Source organism: Hylobates moloch, unplaced genomic scaffold, assembly GCF_009828535.3.
Source record: "Hylobates moloch isolate HMO894 unplaced genomic scaffold, HMol_V3 SCAFFOLD_14, whole genome shotgun sequence".
Lineage (NCBI taxonomy): Eukaryota > Metazoa > Chordata > Mammalia > Primates > Hylobatidae > Hylobates > Hylobates moloch.
In genome coordinates, this window is record NW_026652289.1 from 52,820,311 (window position 1) to 52,845,324 (window position 25,014).

Below are 25,014 nucleotides of genomic sequence, written 5' to 3' on the forward strand. Positions count from 1 at the left end.
CTTTCCCCTACCCCAACTTAGAGAACAAACCCACCTTAGCCAAGGCTGGCTGCCTGATAGAGCAGATGGCTCTGTATTTAACCAACAGACTACCTGGTGCTACTGGTAAATAACAGAGGGAAGGTACAACTCCAACTCCTTGACACTCAAAATTCAAAGGCCTAAAATATGAAGGAAGAGTAAGGAGCAATGACAATTTTTCCTGAAAGGTTCACAGGTAAAGGATCATCAAGGACCCAATGTTCTGGACCACGCGCCATAGAATCTGACTATAGATTTTATTCTAGAATTTTCCAAAAGTTGATACATTAGCAGGAGCTTACCACAACCATTAAAAACAATTCCAGAAAAGTATTTATAAGGCACTTTAAACAGTGTAACCTCCTGGTGAACCTTTCAAGATTCATGATAAGCTGGTTACAAAATGTAACCTTAGGTAACAGAATAAATTGACCTGCCATGTAGGACTGGCAACTATAATCAAGTTAACTACTGTAGTTGTCCACCAAGAGATGTCTTTGGTTTTGGAATAGTATGAAACTGTTATTTCCAGTAATAATCTTGTTAGGTAAATTCAGCAAAGAATTACCCCATCCTCTTAGGAATTTTTCATCCACCAAGCCCCCACCCTCCTCCTTGGCTATAAATCCCCACTTGTGGTTGGTGCATTTGGAGTTGAGCCTGATCTCTCTCCCCAGTGCAAAACCCCATCACAGTGGTCTCCCAAATAAAGTCTGCCTCACTGTCTTGAATAGATGTGAGCATCACTTTTTTTTTAACGTTAGCTTCCTGTCACTTCTGCTTTCTCAAGGGCTGGGCAACTTCAAAGGCAGAACAAGTTCAATCCCTTGAGCTTCAGCACTGATTCTCTCTTCTTCACACCTGATACTGCCTGTGACCCCTCAAGACTCTCTATGATGTCCTCAGATAATTTTAAAACTTTGTTCTTCTTCAAACTTTTTTGGAATCTGACAAGTCATTAAAGTTCTATTTTTACCCCTCTTGGTGGCTGGCAGAATTCAAGACGAGTAGTTAAAGGATCAAAAAGCAGGGAGCAGAAAGAACCTGAACAATCTATAAGTTAGATCACCAGATCACCAATCTCACAACAAATACTAGTATAGAGCACTGTTCTAAGTACGTTATAGAAATTAACTTATTTAATACCTGTAACAACCTGTTACGTACTGTTTTACTCCTAAAAAGTCTGTGAGGATTCAATACTTTCAAAATTCACATTTAACATGCAAATTATATCATTACAGAACCTAAATCAGACCAAATCAAAGTAAAACTAAATACACACCCCAGAACCGGCTGCCAGAAAGAACTGTGCCTACTGAGCTATGGAAAACACAGGACACTTCCAATCCTCTCCTTCGAAGAGCAAAGGCAACTGAATTCTTCAGAACTTCCTCTTGACCCTAAAATGTAAAAATCAATAGGAAAGCTTTTCTAATGGGACTCTCTGCAAATAAAACTGAAATCCAGAAAATCACTGTGCCCCAAAAGGCAATGTTACAGGTTTGTGCTTCACCTAGAAGTCAGAAGGATATTTGTCAAAGGAAAAGAGAGGGAGGATCCCAGGTGTGAGTCAACTGTTTGCTACATAACTAACCACCTCAAGCATTCTCAAAGGAGCAAAGAGACTCTGGCTCTCATCTTGCCAACACTCGGCAGTGCTAGGGCTGCTTTCTCAAGCTCTCCTGCCTGTGGTACAGACAGGCAGAGCTGTCAGGCACTGCTCTGAGTCTAGAGCCCCTTCCCTGGATTACATAAAGGTTTAGAGGAAGAAGTGCATGAGCACTGCCAGGGAGGGAAGCTTCTCTCCCCTCTAATGCAGCTGGGGCTTTCAGACTGTGCTTTGGTGGGCAAAGCGTTCCAAAGATGCCTCCAGTGTAGGTGGAGGAGAATAAGCAACCTCAGTTCAAGGCCTAACATGCTCCCTTCACCCTTCAACCTAGAGGCTCTGCTTTTACCTGCTTTATTTTTATGTTGACATCCCATGTAAGACTGTACAAATGAAGTGTTTAAAACAAAAGCTAAGAAATGGCTCAAGGAGATCCTGAGTAGTCTCAATAAAGCCTTTGCATTAGCAGAAGGGAGGGATGTCAAAATAATATTACAGCAGTACCAACCCTGGACAATCAACATGCACTACTGAGCCTCCTCCCCGACCCTCCCCCTCAAATCACTGAAGCCAGTCCCTTTTGCTTCAATCACCATTAATTAACTGATGATTCCCAAATTAATATCTTTCCTCTAGACCATTCTCTAGAGCTCCAGGCCAATATATCCAACTGTCTATAATCAATATCTCCATCTCAAATTCCAAACATGTCCAAAACAGAACTGATAATCTGATCCTCCAACCTGCACCTTCAAGTCTTCTTCACCTTAGTCAATGGTACTATACAGCTGTGCTAGCCACACACCCACATGACGTCGCTGTCACCTCCCTCATTCTCAACACCCAACATCTCATCAGTCACCACATCCTGTCCATTCAGCCCCAAACTTCATCTTGAATCCATTCACTTCTCTTCAACTCCACTCACCACTGCCCTGCTCCAAGCTGTCATCTCCTCTTTCCTTAACCACTACAACAGTCCGTTTCTCCTGCATCAACTTTTTTAAAAAAATTATTTTAACTGAAAAATTTAAAAGGCATATATTTATCATGTACAACATGGTGTTTTGAAATATATATACACTACTGAATGGCTAAATCAAGCTAATCCTGCATTCACCCTTGTACTCCAAAATGATCACCACATCATAGCAAGACTGGTATTTTCAAAAGATCTATCAAATTATGCCACTCCTGTGTTTAGAAACCTGGCTTCTTGCTGCACTTCCCTCAAATATTTTTGATCTGTCGTTAGCTGAATCCATGAATGCAGAACCTATGGATATGGAAGGCCAACTCTACCTAAAATTAGGACACAAGATAGCAAGTGAAAGAATGAAGATGGCCATTTTAAGCTGGGCAAAGCTTCAATTTCCAGAAGAAAATGATGCCTTGGAATAAGCCCAAACTGCTGACATCAAGCAGCTCAGGAAAGGACACCTATAAGAAAGCTTCACAGAGCACAATAATTCTGGGGTTGTTTTTCCTTCCAGTTTTCTCATTCCTATACTTGGCACTATAATGCAAATATGATCTAACAAATGTAACAATTTTATCACAAAAGGGTTTCTGCTGCTCAAAATTTTGGCTCTTTCTTATAAACTAACAAAACTAGGGTCCTGGCTTCAATCAGTGCCACATATCAGGGCCTCATCAAAGATTCCCAGGATGCTCGGGTGGACAGAGGACAGAGTACTGCCCAGGAAACAGCTATGTCACCTCTCTGGACAAAAAAGGCAGCACACGAAAGGTTTGGCCATATGACCTTTAGCAGCAGCACTGAATCAAAAGCCAAAACAAGCATCTCTAATGGGGTTTGATTTTTCCCAATTTCTTCTCCCAATCCCGCTCCTCCTGTCCCAGTGTTCCTATTTCTGGTCTCTGCACCACCATCACCCGTCTCCTAGGATCAAAACCCAAAAGTAATTGCTGAGGCTTCCCTTCTCTTTCACATCTAATCATTTGTTCATTTTCTCCAATTCATTCCCTACTCCTCATGCCCTAGTGTTATTTCTTGCCTGAACTCTAAAGTGGTCTCCCGCTTCCAGTGTCTCCCCACACAGGAGGACCACATTCACCGCTGCTCAATGACATCTGAGTAACAGCTACCATTTACTGTGTACAGGAGCTAAGCCCAGACTCTTTAGCCTGGCCTGAATGCGCCCCACCCTTTGTTCCCATGACTTCCCTGCACATAACCTTTGCTTGCAAAATGATTACTATTTCTCCAACATGCTCTGGGATTTCCTGGCTCTGTGCCTGTGTTTCTGTATTCCTTCAGCCAGTGATATTACTCATCCATATCTCTCATATGCTTCCCATCCTTCAAGGGCTTAAATACCAACTGCTTCAGGAAGCCTCCTTGATCCCTCCCACTGGCAGAACCCCTACAGCAATCTACCCATCCTGCTCTCACAGAACACCTCACATACTCACTTGGGTTATGATTATACAGTCAAGCACCACATAACACTTTGGTCAAGGACAGCCAGGCATGGTGACACGCACAGTAAGTATATGCAACAGTGGTGCCAGAAGATTAACAGAGCTACAAAATTCCTACTGCCTAATGTGTAGCACAACGCATTACTCAAATGTCTGTGGTGATGCTGTTATAAACAAGCCTATTGCAGTGCCAGTCGTATAAAAGTATGACACATACAATCATGTACAATGCATACTTGACAATGACAATGAATGACTATGTTACTGGCTTATGATTTACTATCCTATACTTTTAATTGTAATTTTAGAGGTTACCCCTCCTACTTATTTAAAAAAAAAAAAAAAGTTAACTGTAAAACAGCCTCAGGCAGGTCCTTCAGGAGGTGTTCCAGAAGGAGGCACTGTTGTCATAGGAAATGACAGCTCCATGCGTATTACTGCCCCAAAGACCTTCCAATGGGACAAGATGTGGAGGTGGAAGACAGTGATATTGATTATCTTGACTCTGTATAGGCCTAGGCTAATGTGTGTGACTGTGTTTTAGTTTTTAACAAAAAGCTTAAAAAAAAAAAAAAAAAAAAAAAAAAAAATTAAAGGTGGAAAAAAGCTTACAGAATAAGGATATAAATGGAAAATTTTTTTTTTGTCTAGCTAAAGTTAATTTATTATTAAAGAACTATTTTATTTTATTTTTTTGAGATAGAGTCTCGCTGTCACCCAGGCTGGAGTGCAGTGGCGTGATCTTGGCTTACTACAACCTCTGCCTCCCAGGTTCAAGCGATTCTCCTGCCTCAGCCTACAGTAGCTGGGGCTGCAGGCGCACACCACTATGCCCGGCTAATTTTTGTATTTTTAGTAGAGATGGGGTTTCCCCATGTTGACAAGGCTGGTCTCAAATTCCTGACCACAAGGGATCCACCTACCTCGGACCTCCCAAACTGCTGGGATTACAGGCATGAGCCACTGTGCCCCGCCGAATAAAAATGTTTTAATTAATTTAATGTAGCCCAAGCATACAGTGTTTAAAACTATATAGTAGTATACAGGGCTAGGCCTTCACATTCACTCACCACTCACTGACTCACCCCAGACCAACTTCTAGTCTTGGAAGTCCCATTCGTGTTAAGTGCCCTATAGAGGTATACTTTCTCCCATACCATATTTTTACTGTACCTTTTTAATGTTTAGATATGTTCAGATGCACCAATACTTACCATTGTGTTACAACTGCCTACAGTATTCAGTACAGTAACATGCTGTCCATGTTTGTAGTCTAGGGGCAATAGGCTACACTGTACAGCCTACACGTATAGTACGCTGTAACATCTAGGTCTGTGTAAGTACTATGACATTCGCACAACAACATTGCCTAAAGATGCATTTCTCAGAACTCATCCCCATCATTAAGCAACACATGACTGTATATGTATTCTTCATACCTTTTCTGGAATATCACTGAGACAGAATCTACATCCAGTTATGATACCTTTAACATGCTGAATAAATTTTTATTTATTTATTTATTTTTGAGACAGGGTCTCACTCTGTCACCCAGGCTGCAGTAGAGTGGTGTGACTTCAGTTCACAGCAACCTCCACCTCTTGGGCTCAAGCAATCCTCCCACCTCAGCCTCCTAAGTAGCTGGGACTACAGGTGCGTGCCACCATGCTTGGCTAGTTTTTTAGTTTTTTTGTAGAGGTGAGGTCTCACTATATTGTCCAGGCTGGTCTCGAACTCCCGGGCTCAAGCCATCCTCCCACCTCAGGTTCCCAAAGTACTGAAATTACAGGCATGAGCCACCATACCAGCCTGAATAAAATTAATGTAGGAGTTCTACATTATGAGCCAATTGAATATAGATAGTCATCTCGTCAACATCAACACATTGATCATCTTCTTCCTTCCTTGTACTAAATTTGCTGCCATAAATCCTTCCAGAATCTGGGCTAAGTTGCCCTGGACTGGCTTACTCCAAAGCCTTCAATGACACTTGATGCTTTTACAGACAGACTGCCAGGCAACACGCAAATGGCTCTCAAACCAACATGTCTGACCACAGCCATTCCTCTGAGTTTCAGACCTACTATTTGCTAACCACCTGACCAACTCTGAAAAAGACCTAGTTTGCTGAACTTTGTTAGCTCCAGCTAGCCTACCAATATCAAGTCTCATTATGTTATTACAAAATCACATAAGCTCAGCACATAGCCACATTTGCTCCTAAAATTCATTTTGCCTTTACACTTAACAAATGGGTCAGTTTTAACGGCACTATCTGACCTTTTCCCAAAGGAAGTTTGGCATCCTTAATTTAGAATAGCTTTAACATTTCTGCTAACTCTGCTATTTACATACCAAGACCCTTAACTCTCTACTGCCATTAAAGTTCAGTTTCCTCATCGAAAATATTCCATAAAGAATTCTATCTGGCAAAGCTGTGGTGAAGATTAGAAGTGCTGCGCAGCACAGTATCTGGCATACAGTACCTCCATAAACATTGGCCATCGTTAATTGTCACTTCAAGCCCAGACACGTGTATGCTCCTCTGGCATGTGGCTTCTGAATGAGCTAAGGACACTTAGAACCCTACTACTCCCCCCACAAACTACAAGGCCACACCGCAGATGAAGGGCCCATGTGACACATAGTAAAGCCTGCCTAGGGTAGAGGCCAACACTAGCATCTAGCTACAATCTACTGTTGCTAAGCATTTTATGGAAGTCATTTCATTTAATCTTCACAATTCTATGAATTCAATGTTAGTTATTTCCACTTTATAGATGAGGAAAATGGAGGTTTAGAAAAATTGAAAAATTTGCCCTAACTGGAGAGCCAGAAAGTAGCAGAACTAGAGTAGCTACAAGCCTGCAATCTTTTAAGGTTGACTACCTTCTATTTATTTTTTAACTGACAGATAAAATTGTATGTATTTATCAATGTATAACATGTTTTGAAGTATATATACATTGTGGAAGGGCTAAGTCTAATTCACATATGCATTACCTCACAGTTACCATTTTTGTAGTAAGAACACTTAACAGTCACTCTCTTAGCATTCTTCAAGAATATAGTATATGGGCCAGGCACGGTGGCTCACACCTGTAATCCCAGCACTTTGGGAGGCCGAGGCAGGTGGATCACTTGAGGCCAGGAGTTTGAGACCACCCTGGCTAACATGGTAAAACCCCATCTCTACTAAAAAGACAAAAAAAAATTAGCCGGGCATGGTGGTGCACACAGCATGTAGTCCCAGCTACTTGGGAGTCTGAGGCATGACAATCACTTGAACCCTTGAACCCAGGAAGTAGAAGTTGCAGTGAGCTGAGATCATGCCACTGCACTCCAGCCTGGGCAACAAAGTGAGACTCTGTCTCCAAAACAAAAAAACAAAACAAAACAAGACAAAACAAAAAAGAATATATGGTCACTGACTATAGCCTCCATGTTGTACAACAGACCTTGAGAACTTATTCCTCCAAAACGAATTTTGTATCTTTTGATCATCATCTCCCCAAACCCCCTCCCAACCACCCCAGACCCTGATGACTGCCATTCAACTCTATATTTCTATGAGAGCAACATTTTTAGACTCCACACATGAGTGAGATCATGCACTATTTGTCTTTCTGGGCCTGGCTTATTTCACTTAACATCCTCCAAGTTCATCCATGCTGGTGCAAATGACAGGATGTCCTTCTTTATGGCTGAAGAGTATTTCGTTATGTATATATACCACATTTTCTTTATCCACCATCAGCTAATGCACACTTAGGTTAATTCCATATCCTAGCTATTGTGAACAGTGCTGCAATAAACATGGGAGTGCAGATATCTCTTCAACATACTGATTTCATTTCTAAGTCACCATTCTTAATAGCTACACTACCCTGTGTCACACCAGAGCTGGCTGTTGAGACTTTCCACCATCTACCTTGACCTGACCACCCTCTTCCACATTATTAAGAGGCTCCCAGCTGAGTCTCTGCTGCTAATGCCTCTTGTTCTGTGCTTCCCCTCCCATCCACCAACGACTTGCAAGTTCTTTTTTTTCCACATTGTCAGGGATAGTTGTAAAAACTAGTCTCAATGTGTATACCCCCTTTTTTTCCTCATCAGTAAAACAAATTTTACCTTTGCTGCTACACGATTTTTTTACTCCTGCTGGTTTAAGTCCCATTTCAAATAACTGAGGTTTATCTCTACATGCTGCCTGACCTATGCATAAATGAGGTGTTACCACTGAAAAGCTTTTATGCCAACAGTGATTTTTAATGAATGAAGTGAATTCAATCAGTTCATTTGCAGATGTAGATAAAAGGCTAAACGCTGCTTTCCTTGAGTAACTCATTTGTTGTTTACTATATTGTTAAGCTTTCCCATCCAAGCTTAGACATTAAGCCAACCCTTTACCCCTTCAAATTCACTTCAGGGCTCCATCCACACTACCTGCAGGATGTTTCCTAGCATACCCCTTGCTTGATAGACTTGCCTTAACTCATACCTTTCCTAAGACTCATCAGGGTCACTGTACTTGTTCCCATCTTTCTAATTAGTTCACAAAGAACTAACCTGCATCTTCTAAAAACTTCTAAAACGCTTGTTACTAGAATAAAAAAAAAAAAGGTTAACAAAACAAAAATAGAACAAAATGAAATAAACTATTAGAGCAAGAATTCCTTAAAATTCAGAATTAAATACAAACAAGTTTATCATCAACAGAGTATTTATGAAAAATTTTTCATCTCTGGTTCTCCTGGGCTTTAATGCAAGTAAAATAATTTAAAAAGTAAATCAATTCTACCAAACATGTATCATACTGGCCTCTGTGAATCACCTGTTTGAATTAGCCACATCTCCAGTAACAGGTGTACTTAATTCAGATTCTCCCAAAGGAACCTAATATCCACCAACTAGCCAGAATTAAAAAGAAAACAAAATTAATCAATAAAATGAGCAATTTTATTATTTTATAGTTTTATAGTTAATGATAAATAAAAGTAACTTACCTACTTCAGTGAGTTGATGTCTTTCTAATGTTAAATTCTTTGGATCCTTAATAAAATGAAAGGGTTGTATTTTTATTCCTTCAATTTGAGGGAATAATAAAGCAAAACCAGATTCTCCAATTTCTATTTCCTGAGGTCGATTGCTACCTGATCCCATTGGAGTCACTAGAGAAAAAGTTAAACAGTTTCACCAATACAGTCAGTAAAAACTAGATAACTACAGTTTGGGTTACTAAGATAATCATCAAGCTAACAAGCCACTATCTGAGTAAAAGTTTTTCAGCTTTAACAGTTTTAGGGTGTAGTGTCATGATATTTGCCATTTAACTTTCAAATGGTTCAGAAAGAAATTTTTTATAAGCAAAGTGAGAAAAAACAAATGTTGCAAAATTTTTTTAACTGCTAAACTAGATAAAGGGTATATGGGTATTTATCATGCTATTCTATTATTCTTTCAACTTCTCCATATTTTTCAAATTAAAAAGTTGGGGAGGAGTAAATATACTTTCACAGCAATTCCAATTTTTAAAAGTTTACCCTAAAAATATTTGAGAATTATATAAAGTATATATATACCCAAGTATTTTATCACATAATTTCAAATAGAAAATAAAAAGAAAAAACCTGAATGTCCCACACTGGTATTCAGTTAAAAGTTACACTGGTATCATAGAATATAGCCATTAAAATGATGACAAATATATATTTATAGACATGGAAATATGCTTGTAATATGCTCTGAATTTTACAGGTAGATATTACAGATTGAACTGTGTCATCCCCTCCCTACTGCCTACCCCAAATTCATGTTTAAGCCCTAACCCCCCATGTGACTATATTTGGAGATAAGGCCTTTAAAGAGATAGTTAAGATTAAATGAGGTCACAAGGGTAGGACCCTAATCCAACAGGACTAGTGTCCTGAGAAGAAGAGGAAGAGACAGCAGGCATGCTTATGTATGAAGAAAAGGCCACATGAGAACACAGTGAGAGAGCAGCTGTAAGTAAGCTTCAGAGAGAGACCATCCCCGATCTTGGACTTCTAGCCTCCCAAACTGTGAGAAAATAAGCTTCCATTGTTTAAGCCACCCAGTCTGTGGTATTTTGTTATGGTAGCCCTAGTAGACTAACACAGTAGGTTACAAGTCTACAGAAAATTGTATTCTGTATTCTGGTTTTTTATATTTACATACATATATAAATAAAGGTTAACATCATAAAAGTGGTGGTTAACTCTGTGGTGCTTAAAGGTGCTTTTGCTTATCTGAATCTTCTGATTTTTCTAAAAATAACTATTACTAGTATAAAAAAAGAAATAAACTTTTTTTTTTTTTTTTTTTTTTTGGAGACAGAGTCTCACTCTGTCACCCAGGCTAGAATGAACTGGTGCAACCTCTGCCTCCCAGTTTCCAACAATTCTCCTGCCTCAGCCTCCCATGTAGCTGGAATTACAGGCATGAGCCACCATGCCCAGCTAATTTTTACTTTTTTTTTTTTTTTGAGACAGAGTCTTGCTTTATCATCCAGGCTGGTGTGCAATGGCGTGATCTCGGCTCACCGCAACCTCTGCCTCCTGGGCTCAAGCAATTCTCCTGCCTTAGCCTACTGAGCAGCTGGGATTACAGGTGCCCGCCACTATGCCTGGCTAATTTTTGTATTTTTAGTAGAGATGGGGTTTTACCATGTTAACCAGGCTGCTCTTGAACTCCTGACCTCATGATCCACCCACCTCGGCCTCCCAAAGTGCTGGGACCACAGACGTGAGCCACTGCGCCTGGCCAATTTTTATATTTTTTAGTAGAGATGGGGTTTTGCCATGTTGGCCAGGCTGACTTGAAGTGATCCGCCTGCCTCGGCCTCCTGAAGTGCTGGGATTACAGGTGTGAGCCACCACGCCCGGCCAAAAAGAAAGAAACTCTTTTTTTAAAAAAAATGTTAAGCCCTTTAGAAACCAAAGCTAGAGCAACTGAACAAATAATATTCATTTGTAAACATGTGAAATTCTTTCTATCTCACTGTACAAGACTCAAATTCAGATCAAAAATCTTTCAGTGAAGATTAAAAATGACAATTCTCAATAGAGTACTACTGAGTTGGAACAAAAAAACATAACAGCAGCCGGGTGCGGTGGCTCATGCCTGTAATCCCAGCACTTTGGGAGGCTGAGGCAGTGGATCACCTGAGGTCAGGAGTTTGAGACCAGCCTGGCCAACGTGGTGAAACCCAGTTTCTACTAAAAATGCAAAAATTAGCCAGGTGTGGTGGTGGCGGGTGCCTGTGATCTCAGCTACTTGGGAGGCTGAGGCAGGAGAATCGCTTGAATCCAGGAGGCAAAAGTTGCAGCGAGTGGAGATCACACCATTGCACTCCAACTTTGGCAACAAGAGTGAAACTCCATCTCAAAAACAATAAATAAATGACAGCTAACATTTACTTACTGCTTTCTGTGTATCTCTGTTGTAAATGCTTTACAAGTGTTAACTCATTTAATTCTCACAACCCTCCAAGGAAGGTACTACTGTCATCATCCCCACTTCCTTGATGAGGACAGTGAAGCCCCCTGAAGTTAGGTAACTTGCTCAAAGTCATACAGATACTAAGCGGTACAGCCGGCATTCCAATCCAGGTATCTAACCATTGCACCATTACTGCCTCAACAGAATCTCTCCTCCCCCAATTAACTACAGAAAAGAATCAAAAATAATAAAAACCAGCAAAAATTCACCAGCAGCAATCAAGCATGGAAAGGGGCACAACCTCATGCTATAAACGTCGAAGAGTGGTACCAAAGCAGAGAAACAGAAGTCTCCTAATAAGGCCCATCTTTGCTCCTAATCCCAGCCCCATCTCACCCCTACCCACCAGACACAATACTGCTTGAACTGACAAAACTCTGAAAATGCCCACAAATACTTCCTAATTTGGAGGGAGGCAGAATAAGATCTTTCCCCTCTTATGAATGACTACTGGATATGCAATATACAGGTAGCCTTCAGATGAGAAATACCACAATAACTTAATAAACATTAATATAAGGCAAATATAATGCCATGGTAAATATGACTGACTTTATTGTATTTTAGATGGACAGAAATAGAAATGTGGTTCTAAGCTAAAAATAACTCACCAATCCAAAGGACCCCACATTAATGCAAGGAAGAAATCATCAAGTTGCTAATTTATCTCACCTACAATTCCTGGGGTCACAATCCCAAGGACTTGGCATTGTTTGGGGAATAGCTTCTCAAGGGCAAGTGCGGTTTCCATACTAGTTCTTTTCCTTGCTGTAAAAATACAGTAGCAAAATGACTAAATATCATCCATTTAAAGTCAAATCTGAGAATGAAAAAGTAAAAAAGCAAATACTGGAAATATTTAAGTCACTTAACACGAGAATGCTCTAAATAAACGTCTAAAAGCATTGATTAAAACAAACACTTTACCTGTTTTGGTCCTGGCTTTTAAATTATAAATCTGATCTTTTGCACCACTAGTCTGCCTTTCCCCTCTGTTCATATATTGCTTTTGCCCCAGTGATGTCAAATTTAGCAGTAACAGCTGAATTTTAGACTTGCTATTGTACCTTTCTGTTCAGCTGATATTGCAGCATAACTACTATTTGCATCAACAGTCACCTGGATTCAAATTAGACAATGAGAATCCATTATCTAAGTCTAACTTGGGACCTAAGTGTGCCCATCTTGGATACCCATTCTGCCTTTTCCTTCAGCAAGCTAAAAATGCACCGTTTCTCTACATAACTTTGGTAAATGGGACCTCATGTTCCAATACAGTAAAAGGCCTGAATAGCCAAAGTCATACAACCTGTTTTAATAATAAAAAGTGCCTGGAGAATTAAAGCATCTCAAATTGAGAAAAACACCTTTCTAACGAATTTGTTTCAATTGCACTACAAGGTTTAGAAATCAATCTGAAGCAGAAAGGTTTCCTCAAGGTTCAAAGATAGATATATTGATGCATACTACAGGTGGCAGTCCCAGAGCCTCAGAAAGTCAGTTAACTCTCAGGACAAGTACAATATTGAACTCCAAACAGAAGGCGCATGATAAAAAAACAGAAACAAAAGCTTTTCTTTTGATATTTACCTCTCTTATGGCCACGACACTCTTCCAGACTAATGAAAGTTTCTGAATCAGCCATGTAAAGAACTGTATGTGGTAAGATGCGAACATTCTGCAAAGGAAAAAAAAAAATTGGAATTGGATCTCATGAATCCATGAGCGCTTCTGCATAGTCCCTTAAAGTATCAACCAGTCCACAGTGCAATCAAATTAGAACTCAGGATTAAGAAACTCAATCAAAACCGCACAACTACATGGTAACTGAACAACCTGCTCCTGAATGACTACTGGGCAAATAACAAAATGAAGGCAGAAATAAAGAGGTTCTTTGAAACCAATGAGAACAAAGACACAACGTACCAGAATCTCTGGGACACAGCTAAAGCAGTGTTTAGAGGGAAATTTATAGCACTAAATGCACACAGGAGAAAGCAGGAAAGATCTAAAATTGACACCCTAACATCATAATTAAAAGAACTAGAGAAGCAAGAGCAAACAAATTCAAAAGCTAGCAGCAGGCAAGAAATAACTAAGATCAGAACAGAACTGAAGGAGATAGAGACAAGAAAAATCCTTCAAAAACTCAATGACTCCAGGAGCTGGTTTTTTTGAAAAGATCAACAAAATAGATAGACTGCTAGCCAGACGAATAAAGAAGAAGAGAGAGAAGAATCAAATACACACAATAAAAAATGATAAAGGGGATATCACCACTGATCCCACAGAAATACAGACTACCATCAGAGAATACTATAAACACCTCTATGCAAATAAACTAGAAAATCTAGAAGAAATGGATAAATTCCTGGACACATACCCCTCCAAACACTAAACCAGGAAGAAGTCGAATTCCTGAATAGACCAATAACAAGTTCTGAAATTGAGGCAGTAATTAATAGCCTACAAACCAAAAAAAGCCCAGGACCAGACGAATTCACAGCCGAATTCTACCAAAGGTACAAAGAGGAACTAATACCATTCCTTCTGAAACTATTCCAAACAATAGAAAAAGAGGGGCTCATCCCTAACTCATTTTATGAGGCCAGCATCATCCTGATACCAAAACCTGGCAGAGACACAATAAAAAAAGAAAATTTCAGGCCAATATCCCTGATGAATATCGATGTGAAAATCCTCAATAAAATATTAGCAAACCGAATGCAGCAGCACATCAAAAAGCTTATCTACCACAATCAAGTTGGCTACATCCCTGGGATGCAAGGCTGGTTCAACATATGCAAATCAATACATGTCATATAAACATATAAACATACATCATATAAACAGAACCAATGACAAAAACCACGAGTATCTCAATAGATGCAGAAAAGACCTTTGATAAAATTCAACACCCCTTCATGCTAAAAACTCTCAATAAACTAGGTATTGATGGAACGTATCCCAAAATAATAAGAGCTATTTATGACAAACCCACAGCCAATATCATACTAGATAGGCAAAAGCTGGAAGCATTCTCTTTGAAAACCGGCACAAGACAAAGATGCCCTCTCTCACCACTCCTGTTCAACATAGTATTGGAGGTTCCGGCCAGGGCAATAAAGCAAGAGAAAGAAATAAAGGGTATTCAAATAGGAAGAGAGGAAGTCAAATTGTCTCTGTTTGCAGATGACATGATTGTATATTTAGAAAACCCAGTCATCTCAGCCCAAAATCTCCTTAAGCTGACAAGCAACTTCAGCAAAGTCTCAGGATACAAAATCAATGTGCAAAAATCACAAGCATTTCTAAACACCAATAACAGACAAACAGAAAGCCAAATCATGAGTGAACTCCCATTCACAATTGCTACTAAGAGAATAAAATACCTAGGAATACAACTTACAAGGGATGTGAAGGACCTCTTCAAGGAGAACTACAAACCACTGCTCAAGGAAATAAGAGAGGACACAAACAAACGGAAAAACATTCCATGCTCATGGATAGGAAGAATCAATATCGTGAAAATGGCCATACTGCCCAAAGTAATTTAGAGATTCAATGCTGTCCCCATCAGGCTACCATTGACTTTCTTCACAGAATGAGAAAAAACTACTTTAAATTTCATATGGAACCAATAAAGAGCCTGTATAGCCGGGACAATCCTAACCAAAAAGAAAAAAGCTGGAGGCATCATGCTACCTGACTTCAAACTGTACTACAAGACTACAGTAACCAAAACAGTATGGTACTGGTACCAAAACAGATATACAGACCAATGGAACAGAACAGAGGCCTCAGAAATAACACCACACATCTACAACCATCTGATCTTTGACAAACCTGACAAAACAAGCAATAGGAATAGGATTCACTATTTAATAAATGGTGTTCAGAAAACTGGCTAGCCATATGCAGAAAACTAAAACTGGACCCCTTCCTTACACCTTTATACAAAAATTAACTCAAGATGGATTAAAGACTTAAATGTAAGACCTAAAACCATAAAAACCCGAGAAGAACATCTAGGCAATACCATTCAGGACATAGGCATGGGCAAAGACTTCATGACTAAAACACCAAAAGCAATGGCAACAAAAGCCAAAATTGACAAATGGGAGCTAATTAAACTAAAGAGCTTCTACACAGCAAAAGAAACTATCATCAGAGTGAACAGGCAACCTACAGAATGGGAGAAAATTTTTGCAATCTATCCATCTGACAAAGGGCTAATATCCAGAATCTACAAGGAACTTAAACAAATTTGAAGAAAAAAACAACCCCATCAAAAAGTGGGCGAGGGATATGAACAGACACTTCTCAAAAGAAGACATTTATGCGGCCAACAAACATATGAAAAAAAGGTCATCATCACTGGTCATTAGAGAAATGCAAATCAAAACCAAAACGAGATACCATCTCATGCCAGTTAGAGTGGCGATCATTAAAAGGTCAGGAAACAACAGATGCTGGAGAGGATATGGAGAAACAGGAACACTTTCACACTGTTGGTGGGAGTGTAAATTAGTTCAACCATTATGGAAGACAGTGTGGTGATTCCTCAAGGATCTAGAAAGAGAAATACCATTTGGCCCAGCAATCCCATTACTGGGTATATACCCAAAGGATTATAAATCATTCTACTATAAAGACACATGAATATGCATGTTTACTGCAGCACTATTCACAATAGCAAAGACTTGAAACCAACTCAAATGCCCATCAATGATAGACTGGATGAAGAAAATGTGGCACAGATACACCATGGAATACTATGCAGCCATAAAAAAGGATGCGTTCATGTCCTTTGCAGGGACATGGATGAAGCTGGAAACCATCATTTTCAGCAAACTAACACAGGAACAGAAAACCAAACGCCACATGTTCTCATTCATAAGTGGGAGTTGAACAACGAGAACACATGGACACAGGGAAGGTAACATCACACATCAGGGCCTTTCAGGGAGTGGGGGATTAGGGAAGGGATAGCATTAGGAGAAATACCTAATGTAGATGACAGGTTGATGGGTGCAGCAAACCACCATGGCACGTGTATATCTATGTAACAAACCTGCACGTTCTGCACATGTATCCCAGAAATTAAAAAAAAAAAAAAAGTATCACCCCATCCAAACTGCTGGTACCCTACCTTCTTTCAGGTCAATGTTGGCATTCTGAGTCAATCTACTTCTCATTTACTTTTCACTCATGCTCTTTCATTTTCAGTTCATTTACTAAACACCTATAATTTCTTCATACCAGCCCTCAAAAAGTTCATTTTCATAATGATAACTGAAGCTCTTAGAACAAAAACATCAAGTACCAGCAAAAGATGCACTTGCTTTATTTGAACAGGCATCACAGTATCAGAAAAATCTCAGCACTGGGGAAGGTATACAGGCTGTATCACTCCTCTTTTCACTGCTTATCAAATCAAATACTCTAAGCCTCCATTTCCAGGCTTGCCAGCAAGGCTTCCTTCGGAGTCCCTTAGCTTACTATTAATATTATCCAGACACACCCACTTCCCCATATGTTCTATTGCTCTGTTCTTGTGGAACTTAAGACTGTTTCTGTCTAGAGACACCTTAAGTGCCACCTCCTCTCCAAAACCTTTTCCTAAACTCCTTCAGTACTCTGGACCTCAGATGCAACATCCCTTACCCCTAGTTAATCTTGTTTGTGCCCTATCTCCCCTATGAGCTGGGCTTATTCAGACTCACCTGTTTTCAACTAAACTTTCCAATTAAAGACAAGCGGCAAAGCAGCTGAATTAAATGAAAAGGATGAATATATTTTTCTAAGCTAGCTATTTTCAAATATTTTTTACTACCAGAATAAAATGAAGTACTTAGGATATAGCAAAGCCTCACTGTTGGTTAAATGGAAAAAAAAAAAAAGTTGGTCCATTATAATTTGGGGGAATGCCAAGATGTTTCAGAATACATTCTACATAGATAATAAAATACATAGATAATAAACTAATAAAAGAGACAGATAGCATGATCGCCTGTGGGGCCCAGGGCTGCCCAAGACCTACGGATATAGTTTCCTTGGTCCACACAGCATTTTCAGAAAATGTAAACTGAATGCCAATGTTCAAAATTCCACCGAATTTTTACATAAAATGTGGATTTCCAGATTCTTTTTAAAAACTGGACATTTTGGCAACACTTAGACTACGTGCCTCTTAACTAAGGCTAAACGGAGGCAAGCCTTTCCAGACTGCCATGGTGCTACCACTCTGTTGAGCTACCTGACCCTCTTCAGCTACCTGCCTGACTTTCGAGTCATCTGAATCCGTGATGCCTGGTATAGTGAGTAAAAGAGACAGAAAAAGATTTACGGGCCAGGCACAGTGGCTCACGCCTGTAATATCAGCATTTTGGGAGGCCACGGTGGGTGGACTGCCTGAGGCCAGGGTGAGACCAGCCTGGCCAACATGGTGAAACCCTATCTCTACTAAAAATACAAAAATTAACCGGGTATGGTTGCGTGCGCCTGTAGTCCCAACTACTCAGGAGGCTGAGGCAGGACAATCACTTGAACTAGGAAGGTGGAGGTTGCACTGAGCCAAGATCGGGCCACTGCACTCCAGCATAGGTGACAGGCGAGACTCTGTCTCAAAAAACAAAACAAAACAAAAAACAGATTTAGGTCTCAGTGGCAACTCTGCCACAAACCAGCAGAATAACCCTCATCAAGCTTTTAGGCCTCAGGTTTCCTATTCCTGAACAAGTATTAAAAGTCTGGTCCTGAGATTTTATGAGGCACCCACTGAAAAGCAATTGCTGAATTTTCCTTCCTAATTCACACTAAAAGTAGTGACATAACAAGCCTCAATATGAAATGTTCTCAAAGCACAGTTAAGACAGCTAGCACCACATTCCACTGTTCAAAGAAGTTACAAATGGCAAGCTGTTTTATAAAGCTTTTGGCGGACTTTAAAATATTTTTTTTTTTTTTTTGAGACACAGTCTCACTTTATCACCCAGGCTGGAGTGAAGTGGTGCAATCTCGGCTCAAGCAAACTCCATCTCCCTGGTTCAAGCGATTCTGGTACCTCAGCTACCCAAGTAGCTGCGATTACAGGTTTGCACTAACATGCCCAGCCAATTTTTGTACTTTAATATTTTTATTTATATATTTGCTATTTTAAAATATTTATATTTTTTTAGTGGAGATGGGGTTTCACCATGTTGGCCAGGCTGTTCTCTAACTCCTGACCTCAAGTGATTTGCCTGCCTCGGCTTTCCAAAGTGCTGGGATTATAGGCATGAGCCACCGTGCCTGGCAGACTTTAAAATATTTCTAATAGAAAAGTTAAATCAACTTTCTTTATGGCTATAAAAGTACCCATGCCCACTAGATAACTTGGAAAACACAAATAAACAGCATGTATGATTTGGATACAGTTTTCATGTTTTTGTCTCACCAGCAGTTTACTACAATGGAGGAACTCCTCTAAGGGCATTACTGTAACTATGTGAACTTTAATAATGATACTAATAGAAGAATATTTAATAGACATCTATTGAGAACTTATGCTCCTGGTACTGTAAGTAATGTGTTATATGCATTACCTTTTCATTATTTAATCCTTACAATAACTGTATAAGGGCATAGGAAAATTATTATTTTTCTTTTCATTTTATGGAGATAGCACCTGAGGCTCAGAGAGGTTGAGTAGCTTTTTCAAAGTCACACCACTGGTATATGCCAAAGCTATGGTTCACACCTAAGTCTGTCTGGCTATTAACAGCCACTACAATGTATAAACTCTTAAAGCTATAGAAAAATCATGCCTGCTGTCGTAAAAATTTGAAAACGATGACGATAGAAAACTTTTTAAAAACATTAAATGGAAAAAAAAGCTAACATTTTGGCTTTCTTTTCTACTCTCCCTTTTTTGTCTTTAATAATTCAGATGATACTAAATATATAATTTCATAATCTGTTTTCACTTTTAAAATCAACATTTTCTCTTGTCATTAATGCACTTGCAGTCTATAATTTAATAGCTTTATTAGATTAACATTAGGTTTTTAGTATCCCTTATTATAAACGATGCTCCAGAGAACACTTTTGAGGAAATCTGCTTGCATTTTGAATTTTTCCAAATGATAAACTTCTGGGAAAATGGCAAGAGTTGGGACAAAGTGCCAGAGAAGACAAGTTTTCTACAAGCCTGCCTTTGGATACTGGCCAGCTCCCTGGAATGAGAGTTCCAGAGCCCAAACAAGGTAAGGAGAAAGACCACCCAAGGAAGGGGGAAACAGAAGACTGGTTACATATGGGGCATTGATGTAATATCTAAATACATTAAGAATGATGAGAACCAGGTTTCCCTTTGCCCAAAAGGGAGGTACAAATATGAGCAGAGACAAAACTAGAAAGCATCCTGCGTTTGATTCGAAAAGGGTGCACCTGTGTGAACTCATGAGCTTCCACATGTATATAGAAATGTAATTGTAAACGTGTGTATATGCATATACTAATGTATATACTTACACATGCATGTATATACATACTTATATTCCTTGGCTCTAATGACTGGGCTTTGGAGCGGCAAATCCCTCAATGCCAAGGAGTATGCTTACAGAGTCTAGACCTTGATTTCTAAATACCACACTCCATCAAAAGGAGCCAGGGCTTAATGGCCAATTCCAGGACCAAAGCAGGTAAAACCCAAAACAAGCTTAGAACATCTTGTGCCAGTAAACAAGAAAAGTGCTCAAAGATAATGGAGTCATCTCTAAAAAGACACTGAAGCCAGCCTGAAGGAACTCCCACTAGCCAAACTAAGGGGTGAGAGGGGTAATTTGAGCACCAAAATACAGTAACAGATTATATCCCACTGAATTAAATAAGACTCCGAGAGTGTACAGATATAAATAAATGAAGACGATATTTACATAGTTTTAAATGATCTCTTCACAAAACAATCATTACAGCAGAAGAGTGATTTTAGTGAAGACACTTGGCAAGCATCACCTTAATTGAGTAATCAAAGGTAATACCACCAATAACGAGACAAATGGAAATCACATGCCACCTAAAGGATGCCGTGAAAAAAGCATAGCAGCACTTCTGTGATTATTTCCTGCCAAAGACACAATTGATGGATGTTCTACAAAATAGCCTGGAATTTTCCAAAGTGTCAAGATTGGGAAAAATCAAGCAAAGCTTGAAAAACTGTTCCAGATCAAAGGAGATTAAAGAAACATGACTTACTTAGAGCAACTTGCAATTGGGAACAGATCTTTTTGCCATGAAGAAACTTATTGGGACAACTGGCAAAATCTGAACCGAGTCTGAGGATAAAATGGTAGAAATGTATCAGTGATAATTTCCTGATTATGACGGCTGCACCGTAGTTATGTCTGTCTGTAAGCCGTACTAAAGTAAATAGAGTGACAGAGCAGCAGATTGGCACTTTACTGTCAAATGGTTCCCTTCCACTCCCCAGAGATGGTACACCCTGCAGCCCCTCCGACTCCACAGTTCGAGTCTTCATCTCTCCAGGTGTCGGCTCCCCTTTTGAAGTTGAGGGCCAGCGAAGCAAAAGAGTACAGGATCGGAAGTTGAAATATTTGGCTTTAAGTTTGGTTCTTGGCTTTCTAGGTGTGCTCACTGAGCAAGACACACCCAGTTGTCTTCCCGGTAAAACAGACAACAAAAACTTGCTTCAAGGGAAGCAGGTGAAGGGAAGATTCTGCACAGCGTTGTTGTTAATAGTGAAAATGTGGATACTTAAAAGGCCCAACGTGCCGGGCGCGGTGGCTCACGCCTGTAATCCCAGCACTTCGGGAGGCCGATGGGGGCGGATCACGAGGTCAGAAGATAGAGACCATTCTGGCTAACACGGTGAAACCCCGTCTCTATTAAAAATACAAAAAATTAGCCGGGCGTGGTGGCGGACGCCTGTAGTCCCAGCTACACGGGAGGCTGAGGCAGGAGAACGGCGTGAACCCGGGAGGCGGAGCTTGCGGTGAGCCGAGATCGCGCCACTGCTCTCCAGCCTGGGCGACAGAGCGAGACTACGTCTAAAAATAATAATAATAAAAAAAAAAGGCCCAACATTTGATGAACGGTCAAATAAGTCATGACACACCCTTACCGTGTAGTCACTAAAACTGATGTTTACGAAATCTTTTCACGGCACAAGAAGATGTTCCTTGAATTAACAAAACTGGGATTTAAAAAAAAATAGTTCTCAAAGACTGAAACACCAACCTGCAAATGATTGTGCATGACACCCCTTGCTACTTGCCTCAAGCTCCTCTGCTACCACGCGAACCAAGCAATGCCTCTCCAGGTGGCCGGCCTCGGCCAGGCCTGCGGAGATCCAGGTTACGCTCCGATGGGTCCGCAATACTCTGCGTACACACTCCCTCCATAAGCGGCACACGCTGGGGACGCAAATGCACAAAGGATTGCGAACGGACGTTCATTTTCGTCTCTCCCACAGCTCACAAACCCCCACCCGCTGGCGCAGCTGCAGGAGATCCCTGCGGGATCCAAAGTCCCCGGGGTAGGTAGGTATCAGTCAGGGCGCTGGTTCGGAAGGAGAGCCAGATGTGGAGAAAACCTTAAGGGGAACTTCGCCCCTCAGGGAAGTCCCCCCGGGGCACCACGGCTGGGAGATACCTCGCGGGTAGGGGGTGACCTCAGGTAGGGCGAGGGAGCCGAGGACGGCCCTGGGTCCCCAGGGTCGCTCCCCATCCCGCCAGCCTGGGACACGGTGTGTCCCAAGGCAAGCTTCCCGCCTCCGCCTCCTCTCCTCACCAGGCCACCCGCAGCAATGCCTTGGCAGGCAGGAAGGTGAGCACACGCTCCACCACCTCCACCAGGTTACTCAACACGAAGGTGCTCCGTGGGTCTACGGAGGAGCCGCGGCAGTCGCCGCAACAGCCCACCGCCTCCATTCCTCACCAGCCCGCCGGAACCAGTCCTACGGCGGCTCGGAGGAACCCGATTACGCCAGCATAGGGTTGCCCGGCCGCGCACACTGAGCAGGCGTCCGCGCCACTTCCGGCTGGACGGGGAAGGTGGGCGTGGCAACGCCGGTGCGTTCGCTGGCCTGGAGCCCGTACTCCGAGGTTGAAGCCATCCGTTCCGTAATACGCTCGGAACTGTTTTCTTCATTTTTGAGACTGGGTCTAATGCTGTGGCCAGGCGGGAGTGGACTGGCGCGGCCTCTGCTCACTGCAGCTTCTACCTCCCAGGCTCAAGCGATCCTCCCTCCTCAGCCTCCCTCGTAGCTTTAACTACAAGCTCCCGCCACCACGCCCAGCTAATTTTTGTATTTTTTTGTAGAGACGGGTTTCCTTATGCTCTCCAGGCTGGTCTCAAACTCCAGGGCTCAAGCGATACTGCCGCCTGGGCCTCCCAAGGTGCTGGAATTACAGGCATGAGCCACCGCGCCTGGCAACTTTCTAGGAGGCCTCCTGCAGTGAAAATAAATTATTCCTCTGTGCCTGTGCCTCTCACTGCCCTGGCACCGCCATATTTCTGAGTTTACATCTTTCTCTAATTCACAAATTCCTTGCAGGGACTAGGTAGTGCTTATTACTCTTCATAGTCCCAATGCCTGTTTAAATAGCATAAGCTCAATTTTTGAACGGACGTTTGCTTTCAAAAAATTGTCTTAGTGAAAATTACTGCCTTTATTCCTTATAAACTTAGTTAACTCGTTGTAATCTTCAGGTTTAAAGTTTCAAATGAGTAAAATGGCACAAACAGCACCTGCCATTCTAAGGTAGCTGAGTGAGATGATTGCTGTGAAGCACACCCCAAGCTGTGCACCAGTTCCCCGCCAGGGACATTAGATTCACCTGGAAACTACTAAGTTTTAGCACATTCCCGGTCCTTATCCCAGACCTCCTGAATCAGACACTGGGGGTGAGGCCCAGCAATCTGTTTTAACAAACTTTATGGCGATTCTGATGCATGCTCAAACCGAGAACCACCAAGCACAGCAGACACAGGTTCATCTCCACCTAACATCCATTCCTCCCGCCAATTCCTTCCTAAGGGAGCCCTGATTTGATCGCCAGATCTTGGGCAGAAACTTGGTCTAAATTAGCAGTTCTCATTATGGCCTCAGGACCCTTTACACCCTAAAATATTGACACGACCAATAGTTTATGTGTGTTATGCCTATCAATATTTACCATATTAAAAATTAGAACATCTTAATACTTTTTAAAAAACATGTTATACATTAACGAAATATTTTTATGGAAAACAATTATTTCCCAAATCCTCCTTCCCCCACTGGTGGATAATATGACACTGTCACTGGTATAAGCCTCCTGAGTAGCTGTGGCTTTTTTTTTTTTTTTTTTTTTGGTAGACCCAGGGTCTGTGTTGCCCAGGGTGGTCTCAAACTCCTGGCCTCAAGACATCCCTCTGCCTCCGCCTCCCAAAGCGTTGAAATTACAAGTATGAGCCACCAAGCCCAGCCAGTTTTTTTCCGTAGTCTATTTATAGGCGCAGCTGCTTAAGGAAGCCAGATGGCCCAGATGTCACCAGAGCTTCTTGACCCCTTGCGGAATACCAGAGGAAGATAAACAGGCGCCCTCCAGTTACCTTTAGATCATTAACATAATGCTAAAATACTCTCCCCTAAAGAAAGCTCACTGGCATCTTGTGAACATGGATGTATGAAGCAGCATGTTCAGGGACTATGCCTGCTTGTCTGAACTCCAGCCTGTGCATGCCCTTCATACCTCCCCCCGCCCCTCAGCTAACTCTTTAAACTCCCCAGCCTCCCATCCCTCTGGGAGAAGGTGCCTTTAGAGCATGAGCTCCCCTTCTCCATTCTCTGGCTACTGAACGAAACCTGACTGCCTTTCAAAGTGGGCGTTCTTTGTGGCTGATATAAAGTAGGGAAAGAGGACAGTTTACCAGTGATGGCATCACTTTACATTTTTGCAAATATTTAATTTCTGTCTTAACAGAAGACAAGTAGATTCTCATATCTGCTTCTGAATTCGATCTGTTGCAAAATCACATCATGTAGCCTCTGGAAAACTCCATTGTACACATGAAAGAATAAGTGAAAATGGCAAATGTTTTAATATTATGAAAATAGTCTTTTAAAACCTCTTGAAATGGTCTCAGGGGTCTCCAGTGTTCCCCAAATTATGCTTTGAGAACCGTTTGTGCAAACTAATCACGATGGTTTCATTCTTTTCACCACCATTGGTTTAGGGGTGGGCACAGGTCCCTGATGTAGCCAAGGAAAGGCAAGAGGCAGTGTGCTTGATGGGATGGTGCTTTTAGAGATTTCCTCACCTTGTAAGGAGACACTAGAAGACAGGGGCATTTATCTACCTCTGGATCAAGTAAGGTGGCTGCACATAACATGCAACCAAAAGATGAAATCAACATAGAAAAACCTCAAGGAA

General features: G+C 41.2%; 2 protein-coding genes across 2 annotated transcripts in view; one reads left to right on the forward strand and one right to left on the reverse strand.

Annotated features, from left to right (window-relative positions):
* NRG4 (neuregulin 4) overlaps positions 1–1,311 on the forward strand; it is a 147,840-nt gene extending 146,529 nt beyond the window's left edge. The window contains exon 10 of the transcript XR_009209561.1: positions 1,266–1,311. The gene's annotated coding sequence lies outside the window, so the exon portion shown is untranslated. The remainder of the gene's footprint in view (positions 1–1,265) is intronic.
* The window catches only part of FBXO22 (F-box protein 22), a 31,390-nt gene extending 8,778 nt beyond the window's left edge, over positions 1–22,612 (reverse strand). Inside the window, exons 1-5 of the mRNA XM_032176106.2 lie at positions 22,388–22,612; positions 21,873–22,011; positions 13,187–13,274; positions 12,269–12,364; positions 9,082–9,246 (exon numbers count right to left, since the gene is read on the reverse strand). Of these exons, the coding sequence (XP_032031997.1) occupies positions 9,082–9,246; positions 12,269–12,364; positions 13,187–13,274; positions 21,873–22,011; positions 22,388–22,527 (628 nt within the window). The 5' untranslated portion in view covers positions 22,528–22,612. The remainder of the gene's footprint in view (positions 1–9,081; positions 9,247–12,268; positions 12,365–13,186; positions 13,275–21,872; positions 22,012–22,387) is intronic.
* Between the last annotated feature and the right edge of the window lie 2,402 nt (positions 22,613–25,014).